This window comes from Tetrao urogallus, assembly GCF_951394365.1.
Source record: "Tetrao urogallus genome assembly, chromosome: 1".
Lineage (NCBI taxonomy): Eukaryota > Metazoa > Chordata > Aves > Galliformes > Phasianidae > Tetrao > Tetrao urogallus.
Window position 1 is genome coordinate 148,395,858 of NC_136813.1, and position 24,158 is coordinate 148,420,015.

The 24,158-nt window shown below is 36.5% G+C and overlaps 1 protein-coding gene across 1 annotated transcript in view; it reads right to left on the reverse strand.

Moving 5' to 3' along the window:
- Positions 1–4,645: 4,645 nt before the first annotated feature.
- The window catches only part of CFAP54 (cilia and flagella associated protein 54), a gene marked incomplete at both ends in the record, with an annotated part of 104,621 nt that continues 85,108 nt past the window's right edge, over positions 4,646–24,158 (reverse strand). The window contains 12 exons of the mRNA XM_079532996.1: positions 4,646–4,765; positions 7,185–7,262; positions 8,603–8,789; positions 9,627–9,733; positions 11,098–11,271; positions 14,228–14,436; positions 16,035–16,229; positions 18,956–19,097; positions 19,586–19,681; positions 20,428–20,533; positions 22,378–22,486; positions 23,678–23,833. Coding sequence (XP_079389122.1) covers positions 4,646–4,765; positions 7,185–7,262; positions 8,603–8,789; positions 9,627–9,733; positions 11,098–11,271; positions 14,228–14,436; positions 16,035–16,229; positions 18,956–19,097; positions 19,586–19,681; positions 20,428–20,533; positions 22,378–22,486; positions 23,678–23,833 — 1,679 coding nt within the window. The remainder of the gene's footprint in view (positions 4,766–7,184; positions 7,263–8,602; positions 8,790–9,626; positions 9,734–11,097; positions 11,272–14,227; positions 14,437–16,034; positions 16,230–18,955; positions 19,098–19,585; positions 19,682–20,427; positions 20,534–22,377; positions 22,487–23,677; positions 23,834–24,158) is intronic.

The window sequence follows — 24,158 nt, forward strand, 5'->3', positions numbered from 1 at the left end:
ACAACCCAGACAGACCTCAGAATTTGATCCCTCAGAACTTGATCCCTTGTCTTGCCATGATTCCTTCTATGGCATATTCTGTTTTTCCACTTTGTGACAGGGAGATTTTTGCTCTAATTCACTTCAATGCATGCTTTTTTTTTTTCACATTAAGTAGAATCCTAAATCATGCTGACGTGTAGACAAATGAGAATAATTCTAATTATCTCTGCTGTTTCAAAGTGGAAAATTAAATTGCCCTGGTAAATATTTCACTTCTGCACTTGCTTCTGGACCCTTTCACCTGCTCTGTTTTAAAGATAAACCTATGCTTCATATTTTCATTTCTCTCATTTGATGATATACTCAGTATCTGTAACACAAAGAGGATCTTTGGCAAACATAAATGGAACTCTTTGCTGGCTTAATTAGTTCAGCATATTAGCCTGCAATTCCAACAATTAATTCGAGTTCCATCATTATTCATGTTTAAAATCTTTACTCTTGGATTTGACTGAAAGCGGTTTTGGAAACAAATGACTGTCCCTTTTACACTGCAAATCAATTTCATAATAACTTCAATTCACCGCCTCTTTAATTCAAGGATCTGAAAATATTTTCCAGATGTCGATGCAGAAAGCTTCATAATACACAGCGATGAAGGGATTACTGCTATCTTCCAATAAAGAAACTGAGGCATAGAGCGGCTCATTACCAGGATTATTCTGTTAGATTGATGTCTTCCAAAAACTGGGTAAATACTGATGCCAAACAAAACATGAAAGTGAGCCGGAGCTGTAGTGGAAATTAAAAACCAGTCACACACAATTGAATAAATCTGTGTGAAATTACTAATTTCCACATCGTAAAATTAATTTAATGAGAAATAATTCCAAGTTGCTGGATATCTGTAGACGTGAGACAGATCCTACGAGTGCCATGAATAGGCGGGTGGCAATATTATTGAAAAATATATCAAAACAGAATTTGAAAGAGTGAAATAGTCTTTAAAAAAAACTTTCAGAGTTGTCAGTGTGAAGCTCACTGTTCAGTTTCAATCTGAGCCTCATCTCAGTCTGGGACATGCAGTTATTCACTACACAACCAGAAGCTGGTCAGGTTCCCCTGACCCTGGAGGTGTTCAAGGCCAGGTTGGATGGGGCCTTGGGCAGCCTGGTCTAGTATTCAATGTGGAGGTCGGTGGCCCTGCGTGTGATTTGGGGGTTGGAGATTCATGATCCTTGAGGTCCCTTTGAGCCCTGGCCATTCTGTGATTCTGTGATTCTGTTTTTGCTTGCTGGTTGCTTACTGCATTCAGCTCACAGAACAGAGAATACCAAAGGAATGAAAAATGCTGCTTTTACTTTTCTTTGGTTCCCTGTAGGATCCATCCTGTGCATCACCCAGGGGATGCACGGCAGATAAAACGCCATGCATTTTGCAGTCCTTTCAACTTATTCCCACTGTACTCTCTCTTCCTTTGCCCTGTCCCACAGCTTATCAGATCCAGAAATGCTATCAATTCCTTTTACAGATGTGGAATGGAGACATCTTTCAGCTACAATGAAAAGAATTTACAGGCAGGAGATCTCTTCAAAGCTGCCAAAAGCTGTAAGCAGCCCTTCTGCAGGGGTGTGTGGGGCAAAATGGGGCGAGCAGGCCTCGGGCAGCAGAGGGCCCTCCTGACCCTCCTGGCTGTGAAAACTACCAAGTGCCTTCCCTCTTCTCCTTTAATGCTTTTGGAGACGTTGGAGCAGAGAAGTATTCCATAGTAATTTAACTGAGTACAACACTGACACAAATTTATTCCATTCTAATGCATCAAAAACTTCTACCTGTATTCAATGCTAAGGACAAACCCACCTACCGTAATAGATAAAACAAGAAGCATTTTACTTTGCTATTAGCTTTATACTTTTTTTTTTCTGTGTAATTACTGGAAAAGTTTAAATGCAAGCTTTCTTCCTTACAAGCAGATTTAAAAAAAAAAGTTTAATTCTATGCTTGAAGAAAAAAGTTAAATATTTCCTTTTGAAACCTGCATTGAATACTTAATCCTGTGCTTCTGAGAATAAAAGCTGCTGCTATGGATACAGTGAGGTCAACTTTTCATCATTATTTTACTGTGCAGGGTTGGAGGAGATGGTAAGATAACATTTGTTGTTTCCAGAAAAATAACTTAAAGTGTGACATATTTTAAATGCATATGTAAAGCATTTCATTTAATATTTCTCTTTTCAGTATGAACCCAGGAATTAGAACAAGGTGCACTGAAGAAACACCCTGTCTACACTAGAACAGTACTTCCATTTTCACCTGACGCTCCTGCAATGTTTTACAAATACTCATTAACCTGCACAAAACTCCTATGATAATCCTCAAGGTGACTCCAAAAAAAAAAAAGAAAGAAAGAAAAGAAAGGTGGTGTGCTTTTCACTGAGCAAAAGGGGCTTTCTGAAAGAGCCGCAAATTTGTACTTGTTTCTTGCAACAGAAGAATGAGTAACGTCAATTTCTTTATCTTTCCTGCTTTTTTAAGAACTCCAGAACTAGAAATTCTTTTAACTGAAAGGCTATTGCTGAGGAAAATCTCCTCCAAATTGGCTGTTAGGCAGCTGAGTTAAATAACCATTCAAACTCAGTTTTAAAATTGTCACACAGAAATACCTTCCCTTTCCATTATCCTATTTTTCACTTTCTTTTTATCATGTTATCTCAATCCTTCTAATTTTTCTGCTATCCAACATTTCAGAAAAGGAGAGACAAATTTAAATAGCACAGATTTTTAAAAGCCACACACAGCACAAATATATTCAGACATTTCTCTTTTATAGGAATAAGAACAAACTGTGGAAAACATAACTGTTTCTCTGTTTTTTCCTGTTACTGAACACATTTTAGATGCACACTGTGTTGAATATACTCTCCCCCTCTTCTTCTCCCCTCCCTTACAGCATTTTCTTGTTCAGCCTTGTTCAACTGTTCTGTACCAAATTCCCCATCTGGGACAAATATATATTATATCCTCAGGTGGTTATTGATAGGACTCAGTAGGGTTTCTTCAGAACTTTAAAATTATATTTGCCATAGTGACAACATAAGTAGAGGATTTGTTGGCATTTTAGAATGATGTCTAAAAATGTTGCTTATAGTACCATCATACTTATTTTTTAAACTGGCTTTTTTCAGACCAAGGAAGTTATGGAGAAATCTGAATAATCATTTTAACCCTCAACAATCTGCAATGTGTTTTTCTTTGGCAGAAGTTAGAGCAGTCTCAAATACTAGCTTCCACATGGAACTGTAAAAGAATAAACACAGTGATGATTTTAGGCAAAAATAAATAAATAAATAAATAAATAAATCACAGAATCAGAAATTAGAATGATAGAATCTTTGAGTTGGAAGGAACCCTTAAAGTCTATCTGGTCCAACTCCCCAGCAATGAGCAGGGACACATACAGCTGATCAGGGTGCTCAGGGCCCCTACAGCCAGACCTTGTATGTCTCCAGGGATGGGGCATCCACCACCTCTCTGGACAGAGAGGTGCTTCCCCCCCTTCATGGTAAAAAAATCTTCCTTATGTCCAATCTAATCTCCCCTCTTTTAGTTTGAAACTATTTCCCCTTGTCCTATCACAACAGACAGCTAAAGAGTCTCTCCTCTTCCTTCTTGTAAACCCCTTTTAGATTCTGAAAGGCCCTCTCAGGTCTCCTTAGAGCCTTCTCTTCTCCAGGCTGAACAGCCCCAGCTCTCTCAGTCTGTCCTTACACAGAGGTGTTCCACCCCTTGCATTATTTCTGTGGCCCTCCTCCGAACATACTCCAACAGGTCCGTGTCTCTCCTGCACTGAGGACTCCACATCTGGATGCAGTACTCCAGGTGACATCTCACCAGCACAGAGCAGAGGGGCAGGATCACCTCCTGCACCCTGCTGGCCACACCGCTTTTGATGCAGCTCAGGGTATGGGTGCCTTTCTGGCACATTGCTGCCTCATGTCCAGCTGCCATCCACCAGTACCCTCAAGTCCTTTTCAGCAGGGCTGTGCTCAAATCCTTGTCTTCATTCAGACGTTATGCCATTGACAACCATTCTCTGGGCAAATCTCAGTCTCAAAACCAAAAGGCCCTTTTCGTAATTACAAAACCAATTTTAAAATTACTCATAATGCCCTGTTCCTGGAGGTGATCAAAGCCAACTTGGATGGGGCTCTGGGCAATCTGATCTTGTACTTGATCTAGCGGTTGCCAATCCTACCTGTGGCAGAAGGGTTGGAACTTGATGATCCTTGGGGGTCTCTTGCAACTCAAGCCATTCTATGATTCTATGAATAAAACTCTAGGATAAAGCAGTATCTCTTAAGAGATGCTAGAACACTACAAGCCTATCTACCTTTTCTAATCAATATGAAATTTTTGAAAAGATAGAAAATCCCCAACAAGCAAACTCACAGATTCTTAATCTCCTTTTTCAGAAAGTACCTTTAGTACATTTAGTTCCTAAAAACATATTTTAATTTTTAAAACTTAATTTTCAAATAGTTGAAAATGACCTAAAAATGAAAATGATAAAACACATTAGAAGCCAAATGAAGTTGTTAAGGCCAGAACTGAAGTCAAAATGTTTAACAACCAGCAATTGATTGAGTTATTGCAAAAACAGAATTTATTGGAAAAGAGAAATGATCCAGCTGAAAAGACTTTCTTCAGTTATTGTACAACCATTTGCAAGATCAAACATATCTTCCAAACTTGCTATTGATTGCAAAGTAATGTCAAATGGAATCTGAAAAACAGGAAAATAAATATCCATGAAGTCACTTTATTAAGTGTATAGCTACGAGAAAGTACATACATACAATATTCAAATATCTCATATTAAAGATCTACAACCAAAGGAATAGTTAGAAATGCTTATTGCCTCAATATAAGTTTGTGATTAATGACATTTCTAACTTGAAACTAGAAGCTTAGGGTTAAGAGGAGGAAAATTCTGTCATCTGTAGGTAAAATGAAAATATTAGGAAAGAACAGAAAGAATGATCAGCTATTTGGAAGGTTATTCCCAGGATGAGAAATTGGAAGAACTGAGTTAGCTGTAACCAGTGAAACAGTGGGCACTGATAAGTTGTTTTGTGTGCCCACCAGACATGGAAAAGAGCTATTTAGCTGATTTTACAACAAAAATTATTATTATGATATTAAGAAAAACTAACTGTAGGAAGGGAAGCATTAGAAGAGGCTTTCCAGAGAGGTTAATTTTTAATGCAATTATTTTATTGAGAAATTTGCTTTTAACAGTTAAAATTGGAACTCCCAAGCATAATACTTTATTATCTCCCTCAAGGACATAGCTATTCATTAACTAACTTTAAAAACAAGCTAGTGAATCAATTTTTACCCTTAGAAAATGAACAGTAAAATAATTTTAAATGAATAATTCAATGAAAAAGCATACTTTCCCCTTAGAAATGTAACTCAGTGCTAAAGCAAAAGCACCAGAAGACACATGAAGAGAAAAAAGAGAATCAAAGAAGAGAAACTGGAAACATGAGAGAAGTTGAAGTGTGACAGCTGAGAGAATGGGAAAACAAATACCACAAATTAGAACCGACTTTGCCCAATTAATTCACAAAAGACCAGCAACAAAAAAAGTGAACAGAGATGAAAAATCGATGTAAAACTGCATATAAGCAATGTATTTTCTGCTTTTTCCTGTGTTTTTGAAAACAAAGGGAATGTACTACCCTATAGCATACATAACTCTATGCTGAGATTTCCACACTTTGCAAAGAAGACTGGGCAGTGCACACATACAACTTATTTGAAAGTTTGGAGAAAGTACATAGAAATATTCTATACATAACAAATTGCTAAAGAATCTACTACTTCATCTGGCTCCAGAGAAGAATGAAGATACTCCAAGTCTTTAATGATAAGGCTTCACTGGCTCAATCAAATCCCCCATACGTAATAGACAGAATAAAACAGAGCACATAACACCATGCCCTTACTGGAAGGACACTGCTAAATCTTGCTCTCTCATTTTCATTATAGACCCACAAAAAGAAGCTACGTGAAGGATTCATGAGAATTTACAAGTCTGGGAGGTCCATGGGGTTCTAGGTGTGCTCAGCTGCACCTTTGCCTAGGTTTTTGTCAAATCCGTACAGTGGAAGGTGTTTCAGTGGGACTGTTGAAAGTACAGCTTTGCACAATGAATGTGCATGTATGCTCTGACTTAGGTGAACAGTGATATGAAGGTCTGGGAGTCAGGTGGGAGAGATCTCCAGGATAGATAAAATAGCAAGAATTGTGCAATATATACAATAGGGGAATAGAAAACTTGCAAGACCAGCCTGCGGGATGCACAGAGCAGCATTACTGATTTTCTCTTCAGTAAGAGAAGGCCACTAGCCAAACTCTAGATAAAACTAGGTATTTCCTTTTGGTAAAAAAGAGCTACCTGACTACAAAGGAGTATAATTGAAACCTTATCTATTAATCACTCTATTTTGAGCAATTATAGGCAAGATATTTGAGGATTACTCAGGTGGTATCATAGGTTATGGATTCAAAAATCTCCCTTGGAGCTTCTTGAGCCTTAGCAGCTCTTCTCCTCTACTGATCCTCTGGAATGGCTGAGAACACTGAGCAGAATTGTTGCTTGCTATGGGCCCGGTCCCGTCATCTCCTGTTCCCATGGACTACTCTGGGATACTCAACTAAAATAAAAATTTGAATACAACAGCATGGACAAGAAAATGGTATGCTGTCTCTGTGGACATATCATTGAAAAGGCAGAAGAAGCTAGAGAAAATAGATGGAAAACCCAAATAACTGAAAAAAGACAGGGATGGAAGTAAATTGTGTTTGGCAATTGCATCATGGAAATTCAATGGAGGCCATGTAAACGATGACCAGAGAATGGTGGATAAACTAGATAAATTCCCTGTGAGTGAGATTAATTTTGAATGCATTTTTGTATCTATAAAAAGGTGGCTCTAACGGTAACAGTATTCACAGCTGGCAATCATGCACATTTGTATTTTATTTGTAAAGATAGAAAAAGAACAGAAAGCCCAGCAATGGATGAGAAAAGAACTGAAAGATACTTAACCATGGTAAAATCCATGCTTCAGCCGAGCTAAATAATTGTTTTTACTTTAGAAAACACATTTTTACTATTAATGGGAATAGCATACCTCAGTTAATGGCAAGGTCATGACTGGAACAGCAGAGAGCAGAGCTTTGACTTCAGATAAGCACCTTATAGCCATTTCCTAGAGGAATACACAAGAGAAAATGGACCTGCTATCAGTCTCTTCTGCTAAGCTAACAAGTTGGATTTACAACATTTTCCAGAACGATCAAGATTTTTCTTTTCCTAGTTGAATTCACGGAAAAAAAATTTGTATCGTTTCATTAAAAAATTAAATTTCAAAAAATTGTGTTTGTTGTTCAAAGATAAGAGCCCAAACCTCACTGTTTTTACTCAGCTAAAATTGCTTCTGGCTCAGATATAAAAACCAACACACACATACTTTTGCTACTTGTTTACAGAAGATGTTATAAACTCTCTGACAAGATGTTGTTTCTACATGTCTAATACGTGGCATGTCAATCTTATTAGTATTCAAAATGTTGCTTTTCCAATTACTGACATATATTAATGAAAGTTTGAGCAAAAACCTTCAGGTAATCAGAAATCCCCACTAAAGGACAGCTCTGTCTACTCTCCCGAAAACACTACATGCTGTGATTGGCCAAAACATCATTTGTTTTCCAAGCTGGTAAAAAATACAGCTTCGTAATAATGGCGCAGTGCACAATTGTCACTGTTTCATAGCATCCATCAGACCAAATGACAGCCTCTACATCATTAATCATTTCATATAATAGATATAAAGAGAATCCTGTCACATGATAAATGTCTCTCACTTTGAAAATAAACGTCTATTTTGCCTTGGCATTTATCAAGCAGCAGTTATGCTGTGGCAACATTCTATTCCATTGACATTATCTCAAAGAGACCACATGGAAAATTCTGAAATTACCTCTTTTGTGTATGTATGCTGGGGGAGTTATTTGGTTGCAGACCATATTCAACCTTTTTAATAATAAAAAAAGAGGAAGGTGGCATAGAGAAAATGGAAATAAATTCACTGCCAATTTTACTTCACTCTCAATAGTGTTGTTACAAGGTTCCTATTTCAGAAACCATCACTCCCCACTTTGCATTGAAGATGCATAACTGATTTTTAAAATCCACTTTTGGGTTGATCTCCATGCTAATTTAACACCGTGCCAAGCATTTTCAAATGTAGATTGCTCTAAATTAGGCATCGATTTTCCAATTTCTCTCCCTGAAGATGTACCTTGTATTTCCAAGGGGAAGGCTGAACATGCCTGGTATTTCTATAAAGCACCAAGCAATATGTGAGGAGGAGAAAAAGTAAAACAGTAAATGAAAAGTGAAAATATTTCAACATTCCTTGAAAAGAGAGAGGCAAATTTAATCTTCTATGTCTGCCTTCCAAGTTACCTGTCATTTATTTTCCCAAAATAGACATTTTAAATAAAACTGTCAGACATATTTAAGAGCAGAATTCTTCTTACATACTTCTGTTTTTTCATCAAGATGCACTCTTGCAATATTCATTTCAGTTTTTTCTGAAGGACTTGTTTTCAGCGTTTCATTTTGTTCAAGAAAACCTGTAGGTTCTGCAGCTGAAGAGTTTCCCAAACTTTGCATCAGCATTTCTACTTGATGTTTCAGATTAGATAATTTCTCTCTCAAAGAAATAATTCTGAAATACAAGATTTTTAAAAATTGTTTTAATAAATCAATGGATTGCAATTAAACTGGCCTAGCTTGAATTATGTACTGATTAGGTCGTAGATTTTCTTTCATTTCAAGATTGATCTCATAGTTTTACAATAAAATTTCTATTAAAGTGAGTGGAAATATGGAATGTATTATCTTTTTTGCATTAAAACAGTAGGAAGCAGCATTTTAGGAAAGTCTCTCTAATGAAAAACAAAACAAACAAAAAAAAAACCCTCATTCAGCCAGCACAAAGTGGGTTGACAAAGGGCTGGCTGGGTGCCAGAGGCAGCTGTTAGTTCTTGTCCGATTCGTCCTTCCACTCCATCTGTTGAACAGTTCCAAAAATTCTGGGGTAAATGAGTGACAAGAAGGAAGTCAAGAAAAATGCCACTGAATATTAAATAAAGGGCTGTGTCTGGGGCTACAGCTGAGATAAACCCTTGCAGACTGAGAACTGTATGGGAAGAAGTGAGTAGCTGATCCTATGAGAGACTGGCAATAACTGCTTGGACTGGTTCTTAAATTTACTAGCATTTTCTTCAGTTGCTATGCCAGTGTAATATAATTAACATATACTACTCAGTTCCTTAAGAAACCAATCTAAAAGACTGCAATACTCTGAAGACACATGCTTGGACAGGTTTAATTCCGCACACACCTTACAATTTTTATGGAGAGAGTCTCCAAAAAGCCAGAATGGATGCTTTTAGAAGACTTACAGCTCTTTGATGTTTTGTATTTTATCTTTTCTAGTCCTAATCATTGTCTGATATTTAATATGGCATGAAATATCAGGACAAAGTCAGTGATTACTTACCTCGCTAATGGAATCCACAACTGACCTGAAAACACAGACATTGAACTGAAAAACTTGACATTGCTGATCTTGACAGGCTCTGTATTATAAGCATAAAGCAGCAAAATCTGTAAAAGAGATGAAATAGGTAAGCTATAATGTAGTATGGTTTGTAGACCTGAGCTATTTCAGCAATACTGGCTGATAATTACTATCAAATTCAGTGTACTGATAAAGATTTAGATGACTGACTCATAAAAAAGGTAGTGGCTGAGATCCTCTGAATTTGTACTACAATCAGTTTTTATAGATACTAAAGCAATTTATTAAGGGATATAATTTATGTGGCTTTGAAAATGAGGTGTACTCTATAGAGTTGCCGTTAAAATCTCAGTCCAGTCCTGATCCTAGTCAATCAATTCTACTTACATTCAGTTCAAAAGTTCCTGTTTCAAGTAAGCTGAACAGAGAGCTTTTACTGAGTTTCAAAGGGCAATTATTTATGTTTCCCATATGACCTTGTGCATGGCTGTCATCACACTAAAATTAAATCCATGAACTGCACGTAACTCACCAGCCTAATACAGCAGTATCAAGATCAGAGCACAAGATGATGAACTAGAATGTTCTATTCTTTCACTGAATTAATCTTCTGTACGATTAAATGTATGCTCCTAGTAGTAGCTGAATATATTGGCTATATGGAAAGTGTCAAGAATATGGCATTCATAAACAAGTTATTTTCAAAGGTTGTCTCCAGATCTCCACTGATCTGTAAGGCCAAGTTGAAACTACTTAGAAAACTACATTGAATAAGACATTCTTTGCATAACTTCACATAGCTTTATCAGCTTTCTAGCAGATATGAAAAGGATCTAGTAAAAATTCTGACATTGATCTGCTGAGCCAAAACATTTGGAGACAGTGGGTATCAGAAATTGTACCTACATGCAACTCCCTTGTTTAAAGACAATACGGCTTCCCTTTCCCAGTCTCTCACTTCAACACAAACCTGCAGCTCCTCTTGCCTTTCATTTTCAATCTGATTTCTTAGGGGAATGTGGTCCAAGAAACCCTATTTTCTCTGCATATGCATATGTTGGCTTTTCTGACAGCCTCCCATCAAACACTGCTGTTTGAATATCTTTAACCTTCAGCCTAATTTCAAAGAAGGGTGATCTCATCCAAATTTAACATAGTGGAGGCCTTAATGACTTCAATGTCTTGCAAAAGGCATGAATACAATATGGCCTGGAGGCTCTGCATCACCTCCAATATTTTCCTTTGGCCTGTCACCAAATGATTGTCAGAGTGTTCTGTGTCTTGCATAGCAGTTTTGTGTCAGAGTAAATTAATAGCTCTCTGCTGTCCAGCTTGATAAGTGACATAGGTATAACTCAGTTTAAAAGCTGTTCATTGATGGCACAATATTGATTAGAAATGAGACTTAATTTGTTTTAATACATAAGGAACTGCTTTGGTGTAGTTATACCTTAGTTTCCGTATCATTGGTTGGCTTTGCCAGAGGAGGAATATACCACTGAATGTTAATTTCTTTATTTGAAGCATTTGTTGCCCTACTCTCTGTCTGACCGTCTGCTTCTGTGATGGCAGAAACTGGAGAAGCCATCTTCACACACAAAATTCCAGAATTTTCAAGAGACGCCTGAAACACACACATACAAAACAGTAATAGTAATGATGATGATAATTTTTTTGGTGTGGCATGCATTTGCTTATAATAATCTACCATCCCTTAGTATCAGTATGACTTTCAGTCCTGAACAAATACATGCTTATTTAGAGAAACAGGTAATTTTAAAAGATGTTAGTTTTACCAAGTGAAAGCATTGCAAAGTTCACATGAAGCAATATTTCTAACGACAATACAAAGGACCTGGGCTGACTTAGACAGCTATGGTATCTGTGATTGCTATATCTGACTTGTGTTCCTCATGATTTTATCCTTTTTGTTAAAAAGTAAGATTTGACACACTCACCATACCAGAGTTATTGCGAAGAAAGCAAATGAACTGCTATCCATATTGATAATTAAGAACAGATCTGAATGCCAGACTGATGTCTTATTTATGCTTTCTTTTTTTTTTTTTTGGTCATTAGCTGTACTACTAACAAAGAGTGATATTTACAAAAATGCAGTCATTTAATTTGTGAGGATTTTTCATATATATTATCTACTGAGATACATGTGGAACATTAGCAGGCATCACCCTTTGGACATCATTTACCAAGGAAACAATTGGAGGAGTACTGGCATCCAACATTCATTTATTAATAAAAGTCTTTCAAAATTGCTAAAGATTTTATTTAAAGGCTGAACAGTGCCATGCCATTTCCAGTTTTAAAAGTGTTTTGCAGATTTGCAAAGAATAGAGGAGGCTAAAAAATGACATTTTGGGGGAATACTGATGCTCTTTGGAGACATAGCATTGCCATCACTGATTCCAAAATATGAATACACCTGCCTGGGGCATTAGTTCTGGTTTTGAATACTTTGAATATTCATTGCTGAAAAAGCCTGGAGAATTTTACCCTACTCATTTTCAGAAAAATGCAGCTCATGACTGACATAAAGCAATAAATCTAAATGAGTGGAAGATGGATTTTTCACTCTGACCTAATCGTACTTCACTGATGTGGCTTTATGAAGCGAAGATAAAGATGGAGTCATGCATGCTATAGTCATGCATTTCAACACATTCATGTACTTTCATTATGGCATGGTACAATTAACTGGGGTTGATCCATGCTGCATAGACTGAGAATACCAAGGCAGAGATAACGGTGGCTGTATCCCATAGCCCGTCACAAGTAGTGCTAGGTAACCCACCTAGAACAAGAACATTTTGTATTCAGAATCTTAGATTTTAGTTTTGGCAATGAATCGCCCATGATCCTACTAACATGGAATGTGAAGAAAATTATCTGAAATAGACATACATCTACATGGAGGTGGAACACTATCGCCTGTGACACATCCTTCAATTAAGGTCTCAGAAGTTCATTTTATGATACATAGAATCATAGAATGGCCTGGGTTGAAAAGGACCACAAAGATCACCTGGTTTCAACCCCCTGCTCTGTGCAGGGTTGCCAATCACCAGACCAAGCTGCCCAGAGATACATCCAGCCTGGCCTTGAATGCCTTCAGGGATGGGGCAGCCACAGCCTCCTTGGGCATATTTTTTCTAAAATATGTGGTAGACTTTCTTTGTTCATGGAACTACATCTTTTGTTATTTATATCAGATTGACTCTCTTTGAGGAAAGATACTGTAACTGCTCTGGTCAAACTGGAGGGTTGCTGATTTACATACAACTATTTATCTATTTGACCTCCTTGAAAGTCTGAGAACAAGGAGCTGGCTTCAAGTGTTTCCATTCCTACATGCTATCATGGATTGGAGGGGGGGGGGGGGGGGGGAAGTATGTAAAATACCACTGGCACACAATTTTATTTGTAAACACCCTAACATACTTGGATTCTTTGTTCAGTAGAACTGAAAAAAACCACTTGTGAGACAAAAACAAGACACATGTAAGTGAAACAATTTTGTACATAAAATTTACTCTTTCCGAAATTATTTGTACTGTTAAAAATACCAGTATCAAATTACAGTAACATTAAAAAAATAAAAAAGAAACTTGCACAGTTTTCAGAATAGTTAAAGCTTCTAAAAATATTGTGATAAAAATCAATGAAGCTTAGAATTTAAAAAAGTAAGGGCTTTGTGCTTGTTAGCTGTCTGCAACAGTGAAGCTAACACACGATTATGCGGCTTGCACCTGTCACGAACATGACAGCAAGCTCTGAAGCTTATTATTCCAGGACAGTGTAATACTAATTATGTCAAAAGAAGAGCAGACAGAGTAAAATAATTTTTGATATACGACGGCTGTTACAAATGTCACATACCATATATTTACAATATATTCAGTGGCACAGTCAGCTCTTTGTTGGAAAATGAGTAATGATGTGCTGTCCAACACTGCAGAAAGTTCACCAGCTCCAGAAGAGTTACTTTCAAAAAAGTATTTTTATTCACTTTGATAAAATAAAAAGTTCTCAATCCGCAAGGCACTCCTGCCTCCATCTAACCCTGAGCAAAGCAGACAGAAACTAAACCATAGAGAGTAAGCTGTCATTTTAATTTGTTTTAGTATTAAGATATTTATTATATGAGAAGTGGAATGGAGAAACTTGGAAGAAAGTTATTTTGAAACTGGATCTTCAGAGTCTTTTCCCATTCAGTGTTCAGTAAATATGCCATGGTCAGCGTAGACTCCAGAATTTCAATTTGGTATTTCTCTCAGTGGCATAGCCTGAGTTGCTTACATATCTGAAAGCTCAGATAGGCTGTTTGGAAGCCAGAAAAGACTGATTTTCTAGTCCAGCGCTAGACAGAGAAAAAATTCTAACATGAATTAAATTTGAGACACATGGCTCCACCAAATTTTGAGAAAATATACCTTCTGGATAATTCATTTCTTTCGTCAGCAGTGCTCCCAGAAACATCACCCCTGGAATTTGTGAGAATCTGAAGAGCTACACAACGCAACTGTAATACATACTTCAGAAAAATCCATGAGAACAGCAAATACCTTTGAAGAATCAGGTGGACTACCATGTGACACTTCTAAATCTTGTAGCTGTTCTGGGAAGTTCTCGAGACAACACACCGAATATTCAAATAAGTGTTTTTTGAGAAAAGAATGCATTTCTGCAACACGTAGAACAATCCCTGAGTCAAAAAGAGAATTCAAGCGTCCATCTCTTTCAGAAAGTGATCCAAGTCCTGATTTATGGGCAGCTTTGAAAAGAGATTATTTTTATTATGTTACCATTTGCCATTTAAATGTAAATTTTTAAAAAGTAAATTCATACCTTTTAAAATACAGTAAAATATGTAGATTATATAAATCAATTCAATAGCAAATAAATGCATTTCCAACAATTATACTGATTGTCCTTGAATATTGCTACAGTTTTCGTACTGTGGATTTTCACTAGAGACTTGATCATGAACAAAGCTCTGTCTAGATGTAGTAAGCAGTGTAAAGAGGAAGATGCATATTTGGGGTTTAGCAACTTAAATTTAGATGTGTAAGCAGTGTATTCACTAGACTTCCAAGCACCAACTAGAATGAAAGCATACATAGTCAAGATCATGAAAAGCAGCTCTTCTGTTCACCCAGAGTTAGATAGCTAGTGGCTGATGAGCAACTCGTCAGGCTGCATCAACAATAACTGCAGCTGAGATACATACACACATTTTGATGCTTACCTGTAGACACCTTACTGTCTTTACAGTTCTGTGGTGAGGTACAATACTTTTCTTTCATATGATGCTACAAGGAAAAGATTCCAACCCTCTCTGTAATGATTAATACAGAGTTGCTGCGCTTCTCTCCAGAGAAGTCTACTACTGAAGCCTCAAACAAATCCCTGTATGTACAATCTGGTCTGATTCTTACTTATCGAAGCACCACTTCCACATCCAGCCCTGAAAGTAATAGATTCTTACTCTGGTTAAAAGGTTCTGTCTAGGTTTGTAGTGAAATAAACCAAGCACATAACATCTGGGCATTTAGCCCAAATGCACAGTAATGTTCAGCATTCAATTTAAATTACAGTCACTTTGCATCTTCACAAACAGACCTTCAAATTGAACTGCTCTTTTTCTGATCTGATTTAAATCTGACATACCTAAAATTAAAATAATACACAGCTTAAGTTTGTGGGTTTTTTGTGTTTTTTTTGTTTGTTTGTTTGCTTTGTTTTTCTTTTTTTATTTCTCCAGAGATAGTGCAATGCTATAATACGATGGAAAACACAGCAATGACAGCAGGTAGCAGAGTCCAAGGCTGCAGCAAGTAAGGATAAGCCCAAGTGCAGCAGCTGTAAAAGGTAAAAAGCTATTTACCTTCAGAAGGCCTCAGGTAGGCAAAGATCTCCAGCAAGATCCCCTTGCCTCCATTGCCAGCCCTTACAGGAGATGTGGGAAGGGGTGGATTCTGATTGCATTCCTTCCAGTCACGCAGGTAAAATTGCATGCACCTGAGCTCCCCTGGGTTGGCCTGCCTTCCCACCAGGTGTTCAATCACTGCTTCAAGCCCTGACTTAGCATTTCTGCTACAAATAGTAACAGAAATTAAGTTTTGAGGGATTCTTTTCATGGTATCTTTAAGGTCTGTGAATAACTATTAAAAAGGCAATGATACCTTTACCTACAACACTTGTACACTGATACAAGTCGTGACTTCAATGAAGACTTTTCACTCTTATACAATTTAAAGAAAATAAAAATGAAACTTTCTCAGATTTTGGACTTAAAATCTAATACTTTAGGCCCATAAAAATCAGTGTGTCATCTACAGCAGTTTTCCAGAAGGAAGAAAAAAATCATACCAAATAGGTTTGCGTGACAAAGCCCTTTTATATAACTATGGTATCGAATTAGGTGAACCCATGTTATTATCTCTTTCTTCTGGCTGGAGCTGGTGTCAAGACATTCCATTCCTTCATTTTGGTTCTGCTCCTTTATGATTTGTTTATCTTCAGTAGAAGATGCTGTATGACTTCCACAAACAACATTGTATCCATCTGCAAATCCAGTAACAGATCAAAAATAGATGTTAAGCCAAAGGTTGCAATTCAAAACCTGTTTCTGCATTGTGTTGGAACTCGCTGTCTGTAACTAAAAAAGGAACTTGTGAACTCAATTATGTTTTTCATAAGAGGAATATTCTTCATATTGTTTCAGCACTTTTTGAACATTGTAAAGAAAATATTTCTCTGATCATAGCCAAGAATCTGAGTGATCCTGGCAAGAAAGATAGAAGGGCAGAGAACAGCTTTCCTCCTTCTCTCTCTCTGAGCTGTGGAAGAGCCAAGCAAATGCAGAAGTCACACTGCTTTGTCTCCAATCTGTGGGCCACACAGCCACCCATCTGCATCACAGTGTTCTGACTCATTAGTAATATAGCTATACATCATGTTTAGATCTATTTACAAATCTTTGTTAATTAAAACATTTAAATAAACCATTTAGCTTAAATTGAGATCTGTGTCTAGTCTCTGTCGTCTAATGCTTACCCTGAATCTTTGAAATCCACAGCAAAATGCAATCCTACTCATCTCTATTACACTACGAGCTCTCCTGTACAACTGGAGCCTGACATCACAAGTGAAGTTCAGACAGAAACCTATAAAAAAATCTGTGTATGTTTTGCCAGCACAAAATCTTTGCAAAGACTGGATTCCTCACTTCTTGTTCATATCCTGAGCCAAACTGTAGTTCCTAAGGGGCACATGTTTTAGCTTTTTTTTTTTTTTAACACATTCTTTTTCCCTCCAAGCACAGTAAAAACCAAGAGACAGTAAAGCTTAGCAGGTAGCATTGTTACTCACTGAGGAGCAAACTGACATGATCAGCCTGAATGGAAAGGATTTCTGTTGCTCTCATGCGGAAGAAAAAGGTCTTGTAAGATCTAAGGAAAGCTCAGTACTGTAGAATGAGGATCCAAGCAATGATAGCTCTGCTCCACTCAAAAGAAATGTCTTACATTATACACGTAACAACAAGTGAACTGGAGTAGTAAATACATGATGAGAACTTAGTGAATGACAGGCATCCTTGCAGATGTCATCAATTGCAGCTTTAGCAGATGAACATCCCAGTGAGGCTGATCTGAACTTAGAACAGTTAGGCACTCAAAAATGTTTATTGTCAACTTCAATCCAATCCAGTTCCTTTTAGATATGAGTGGATTATCAATTAAATGTCTTCTTGACTATGTATTAAAAAACTCTCTTTGTTTGATGCTGCCTAATAATCATACACAAAAAGAGGGGGGGAAAAGCAGTACAATTATCACTATCATAAACTATGATTTATACAATTTTATGCTGTATCAATATTTCTCTATTAAAAGCCTACACACGTCTTCTGATCTGTTTCTCATTTCAAATTGAACAAATATTTTGTTACTAGTAGTAAACTTCCAGAAAGTCATGTGTGCTTCTACAAAATCTGAATGCCTTTATTATTCCTAACATTTCACAGGTAATTGTAAAAACAGAATTTACTTAAAATATCTACATTGTATATTATCAAAACTTAAACACTGTGTTTCATTAATGACTGTAAAGAAAATATTTGCCATGCAGTGCTGATCGTTTCCATTTCAATTTATGTTTGTATATTTTGGCCCACTTTGCTTTTCTGCGGTTTCATTTTTCCCTGCACTGCCCAACTGTACTATCAGGATAAACACCTTCTGCATTTGCTACAATAAAAAAAAAAAAAAAAGGATCCGTAATTATAAGCAAATGGTGCTAGCACAAGACAATCAGATTGATGGGAGGTCTTAGCATAAAACACTTGATTTCATAAACCAATCAAAACACATATGTTTAAATGCTGTAAAGTAAGCAATCATTGCTCAGCTTTGCCAACAATCATCAGGCAGAACAGTTCAATCTTTGTCAGCCATTTGAGATGACTGAAATGAAGCCACAGAACCAAAATTTTGTTACTAAATGTTTCCAAGTGTAAAAATAAACAGAATTCCTAATTGCATTCAATTTGTATTTTCTGAAGAACTTGCATTCCATCAAATCCAGTCATTACAAAATAACTGTTAAAGTTGGAAATAAACAAGGCAAAGACAGTTCCACAGAAAAGCCAGTGGAACAATCTCTAGTAGATAATACATAGAACCTGAAGGGCACGTTCTTCTTAGCCTGAGTTTGACTTGTAAAATGCTGTACCTAGGCAAATAATTCAGCAAGAGGTGGGATTGTTTATTTGGTTTGTTTGGTTTGCTGTTTTTTGTTATTGTTGTTTTGTTTCATTTTAGTGTGAAGCTATTCAACATTTCTTTTAAAACCATAAGAAAAAGTGAAAATCTCCAAGGAAAAGCTTTATAGCTATGGAAAAACTGAGTGCTTGATAAAAAAAAAAACTGTGATGACTGACTGGGGGCCACAAGTAGAAGCCTAGGGAAGCCTTGTAACAAAGGTCCATTTACGTTCCTAAAAGATGTGTGCTATTCCTTTCACTTTCTTTCTCTGATCCACAGGATGCAACCAGTGCCATTTTTCTTACCCTATCAAACACATAAACTGGCTGATATTGAGGATCCAAACCGAGGATTAGTCAGGTGACCTAAACTGCGTATTTCATGCTGTCAAGATTCAGCTTTTCCTTTCTAAATCTGACTTGCAGTTTTTATAAATGAAAAGTAGATGACAAATGTATTATTAGATTATAAGGCATATATTATTTCTTATTTAATGTTCTAATATTATTAGGCAGAAAATAATACCAGACAAGTAATCTCTGTATGAAGCAAGAAGATCCATGGAAGCAAATTCTGGGATTTTCTGCTGTACTGTATCCTTCACGTTGTTTTCTTTAATGCTCTCCATTCCAGTTAATAGCTGAGAGGCAACCACTGCTTCACTGACCTAAAAATAATATTTATTTTATTTAAGACCTGTTCACTGTGATATTTATACAGATTTTAAAATGTGAGACCAGCAAGCTAACAATGAAAAATTAATTATCCAACATATTATATTTTTTAAAGCATCTGTCATATGGTACATGCTGTATTTAAATAAATCATTATTGTTGGCAGCTTAATTACTACACAAGTGATTTCAAATCAGATATCTTCACCTGGGTGTCACTGATGTCTACCCACACGTCAAATACATATGCACATATCAGGCACTGTGCTGTTATATTTGCATTTAATCAACATAGAGGCAAACAGGGTCATATCTGTCCATGAGAGATTAAATACACCACTCACACAGTGTCCATTCTAATTTCCTCAAATTAAGACCCATGCCAGAAATTTCAGGGAGCCTTAATTCTTGTCTTGCTTTTGTGTGTACATTGTAAGAGATAAAACTAGACCAAAAAAAACTCTTTAGAATATTGTACCAACCTGTCTGGCTGCTCTTACTGCAATCCAACCTCGTACTTTACAGCCTTCTGATTTCAGAGCCTCACCAGGAGAGGAAGAAAGTTCTCCAGCAGAGATCTAAGGTTACACACCCATTCTTAATTATGATTCTAAATGTACTGTGGTAAAATATACTTTGATGGTAGCAAAAATTCTCAGACTTACAGAATTGTTTCATTTAAAACTAAAAATCAGCATTGATTTTGTAAATCCATGGATTGAATGCTAAAATTTAAAAAGTTGCTCCTCTAAAAATTTTCTCAGAGCAGCTTATGCTATTACCCTCACTGTTCTATGGATTTTTTGGTGTAATTTTCCATTTTATACAATCTTAATTCTTCTTTTATCTTAAACATTACACACTTAAAATGGTTACTAGGTGCTTTAACGTGGTTAAAAACTTTTATATTTCTCATGTTTGTACTGGGAAAAAATAAAATCTAGTAAAGTGTAAGTATTACTACATAAAAATCATGTTAGAATGTTCCATGTTCTTTGCAAAGATAGAATTAACTAGTACAGAATTAGGAATGAAACCACTTGGTTCTGTTTCTTCCCATTTTTTTTTTTTTAATAACAAAAAAAAATGTTATCATATTCAGTAAAAAATGACAAATCACAGCAGACATTATATAATTCTACTCCTGTACTGTGTGATTTCTTCATGTGGTTCTTCTAGTAGGATTTATATATACAGGTATAGATATACAGATATATAGATATACAGGTCACGCTAAGTAATAGTTTGGCAAGATGAATGGTGCTCTAACAGAAAGATGCTTCCTGCTTTGAAGATGCCATTACGCAAAAGACAGAAAACATACCTCTGATTTTGAAGCTACCATCTTGTCTCTTTGTGACAAATTCTCATTATTCGTGGCAAAATGCAAATATAACAGTGCTATTTCAAGGTATGATCTTCTGATTAGCCTGTAAGAGACAACACACAACTTAATCAGTGTTACTACAAAAGAAAGTGTTATGATGATAAGACTTGCCAGGCAGCATCACCGTATAAATCATTTATCCAGTCCGAATCATCAACCTAAAACACATCTCCTTTCAGAGAGCCAAGTAGTTTGCTTTGAAGTCTCAGTGAGTCTAAAATATCCCTACAGTATGCTTAACATATAACACAATGGTTTATGAGTTTGACAAATAAAATTTGTGCCATGAGCAACAAGCAGTCAACAAAGGTTTAGTAAGAAAACTGTAATTCTAAAAGCGATCTTTCAGTATAGAACCGACAAGTGTTGCTCTTCCTTCCTCAAGTCAAGGCATATATCTGTTGTCCTGGTTTCCTTGACATGTGTATGGCAGAATTTGGATATGGGTCTTCAGTGAACGCATAAAAAATCCTTCTCTCTTCCAAGAACCAGCAAAAACACTAAGGGTGACCAAAATAATCTTTGGACTCAATGAGCAACCTTCTTAGTTCCAAGTTCTACACCAGAATATTCTACATCTTCAGACAAACTGTCCTTATCAGCTCCTTCCACTACTTCTTTCTCCTTTGTTCACTTTTACAGTAGTATCATAAACCAGGCCAAAATAAGTGTAACTGCAGAACTTCTACATTTATATTCACTGGATGTTTCTAAGTCTTTTTTATGTAGATTCCTCCCAGCACTGCAGAACTCTGCAGATTTCCCCTAAGAATTGGCTTCCCTCTTAGCAACAAACTCCTGCACATGCAGTTACTCTTTTGGACAGTCATATTGCATGGAGTTGCTGCTGAGAGAGTCCCATAAATTCCAGTTGGTGTGACTTGTTGAAGCAAAATATGAAAGTCACAGAATGATGTACAGTTCAGGAAGAGGAAAAGTGTGAAAATGACAAGTTCTGCACTTGGTTGGCCACGATTTAGTTAACTTTCTTGTCTCACTAATTAAAAAAAAGTATTTCAGGCATGAAGACACGACAATTTCGTAGATATCTGAGGGCTTATATGAAGATGATTGGGATGTTTAGTTATCTAAAATAAAGACAGTCAGGGTCCATTGATGCTGCTGTACAGACTTTTAGAAAGACTGTAGCAAATTAAGTAAGAGTGCAGCAAATTAAACTTGGAAAACATCACCACAGCCCTTTTCTCTACCATTCTCTATCACGCTGATGGCTTGTAGAGGATTTCACCTTGCTACTGCTCCAATGTTCAGAGCTCTGGTTCATTAACATAACTAACAGAATACCCACACAATCAAGATAAATTGCTGTCTTTACACTGTCTGTAAACATACATGGCATATTATTCATTAAGACTGGTCAAGAATTTAAAAAAACACTGAAGTCCAATATGTCAGAGTTGCTTGAAAGAATTTATTGGCTGGCTTGCCTCAGTTCTTCAGGCATCTTCTACGCAGATAACTAATGCCAAAGTCACTGTCCTGATATCTGTTACAAACACATTTTCTATACTCCTTCTGCCTCTGTTCTGCCTTTTTCTGGCTGCTAACCTTTTCAAGCTGAATTTCTATTATCTGGAAGAGGGCAGACCACAGCTCATCTTCTGAAATATGAATAAAACTCCTCTTTACCTATCACTGTCTCTGGTCTTGAGAGCGGGAAAGAAATTTGGAAATAAAAGCAAAACCCATAGCTTCATATACTTAAAAATATGTTTTAAAATTGTCTTCACATTTCTTTTAAGTAAAAGAATGAATATACTGTAGTTCTACGCTACAACATTAAAGAAAACAGCCCAAAACCACAAGAAATCCAACATCAAATCTTAGTAAAAGGTCATATTTTGATATTTATATATATTTTCTTACTCAAAGTTTTGATCGTGTTCCTGGCTCAGTTTTATAGCTTCCAGCAGGGTTTCAACAGCTCGATATGACTTGTTATTGCCTGATTTGGTTATCTGGCATTCCACCTTACCTAAGAAAGAAATATAGAAAGCTAGTTTGCAAGATTTTACTGGTTTTTGTTTGTTTGTTTGTTTTCTGTAAGATCTAAGCCGCTTGCCTCCTAGGAAAATTCAACAATGGATTGCATTATGATTTTTCTTCCAATAAGCAAAATCCTTTCCAGATTTTTTTAATGTTATGCACAAATCCTGTATTAGAAGTTATTTCATAAAGTAGCTAAAATAATCAATCTTTGGAACCATGACGACACCTAATATGTAGCAATCTTAACCAGAAGATCGTTGTACATCGTGGGGTTAGAGATCCACATAACAGTCATTGTGTAGGCCTGTACATGGCCAGAAGGATGTCCCCTGGCCATAGGATGAATTTAGCCAGTCAGAACAAAGAGAGCCTGTTAGCATCACCTTTTTCCCACCAGTGATTATCCCACCTGCAGACCCTTGCCTTTTTGTAAAATTGTAGCAAAATTTAAGTGAAAGTTCTTTTTGTTTGACAGTAGAAACAATGAATATAATTGTTTTATTTTAAGAAAATCTTTTAACTGTTCCAAAAGACAAGAATTAGACAATCCTTTCACTGACAGGATGTTTATGGTGTACCACACCTTGACTGAAGGCCCACTCAATAACAAACAACTTGGGATTCTCAGCAAGTGAATGGATGTAAGCTAATTTGCACTATGCTCATCTTTATAGCGTTAACTCTTGCAAATGGCATTTTTAAGTGTTACTTCATAGAGTTTGAGTGCCTTTCTGGCTAGGATCCTAACAAACCAGCTCTTCATGGTGCAAAACATAATGCCAGTGAAGTCCAAATGCATGCAGACATTGTGTAACTCGTTAGCTTTGTTAACTCATTTAGAAATACTATATTAAGCTCTCATCTTCTTTACTTCAGACTGATGCAAATAAGCTAATTAGCTTTCTACAGTGTCTTAAACCTCATCAGCTATGCCCTTTGATCCCTGATAACACAGAGATGGGAAAAGTTCTACTGCAGTTTCGAAATTATTCATTGCATAATGCACCTTGTATTATGCCATCATGATATGAAACACAGAAAAGAAATCTGCAATTACAGGGATACGTATCCACACCTGTTCTATTTTGACAGGAAAACATCTTCCGTTTAGGAAAGCCCACAAGTATAAAATTATCATAGAAATGCTTTCATGACGAACAAACAGGATTTTATTTACCTATCTGAAAAAGAAGTTGAGCTTCCATATCTAATGCTTTTGTTGCAGATGCTCTGCAGAGCTTCAGTGCTGTTTCTAAATGTTTGAGAGCACGTAACCATTGCAGCGGATCTTCTCTTTCAGGTGTGCAAGCTACTCTTTCAGCTAATGTGTTTCCTAAGGAAAAACAAATAGACATCTCTTAGTAAATGATTTAATAAAAAACAACTTATGCAAAACAAAGTTAATTTCCTAGAACAAATACTGTTACATATTTGCCATTACAATCCAATTCTCAAAAATCCAACTAATTGATAAATCAGATAAACTGATTAATGGACATAGATATGGAAGTATCATACTATTTCACTACTTCACAAGGCTAGTAAGATTTACTTAGACAATTCAAAATAAGTTTAGGCTACACAAATCATATCTATCACAAATGATCTGTAAGGACTGGCAGTAAGCCACTTCCTACCACTGCTTCACCTGACAGTTG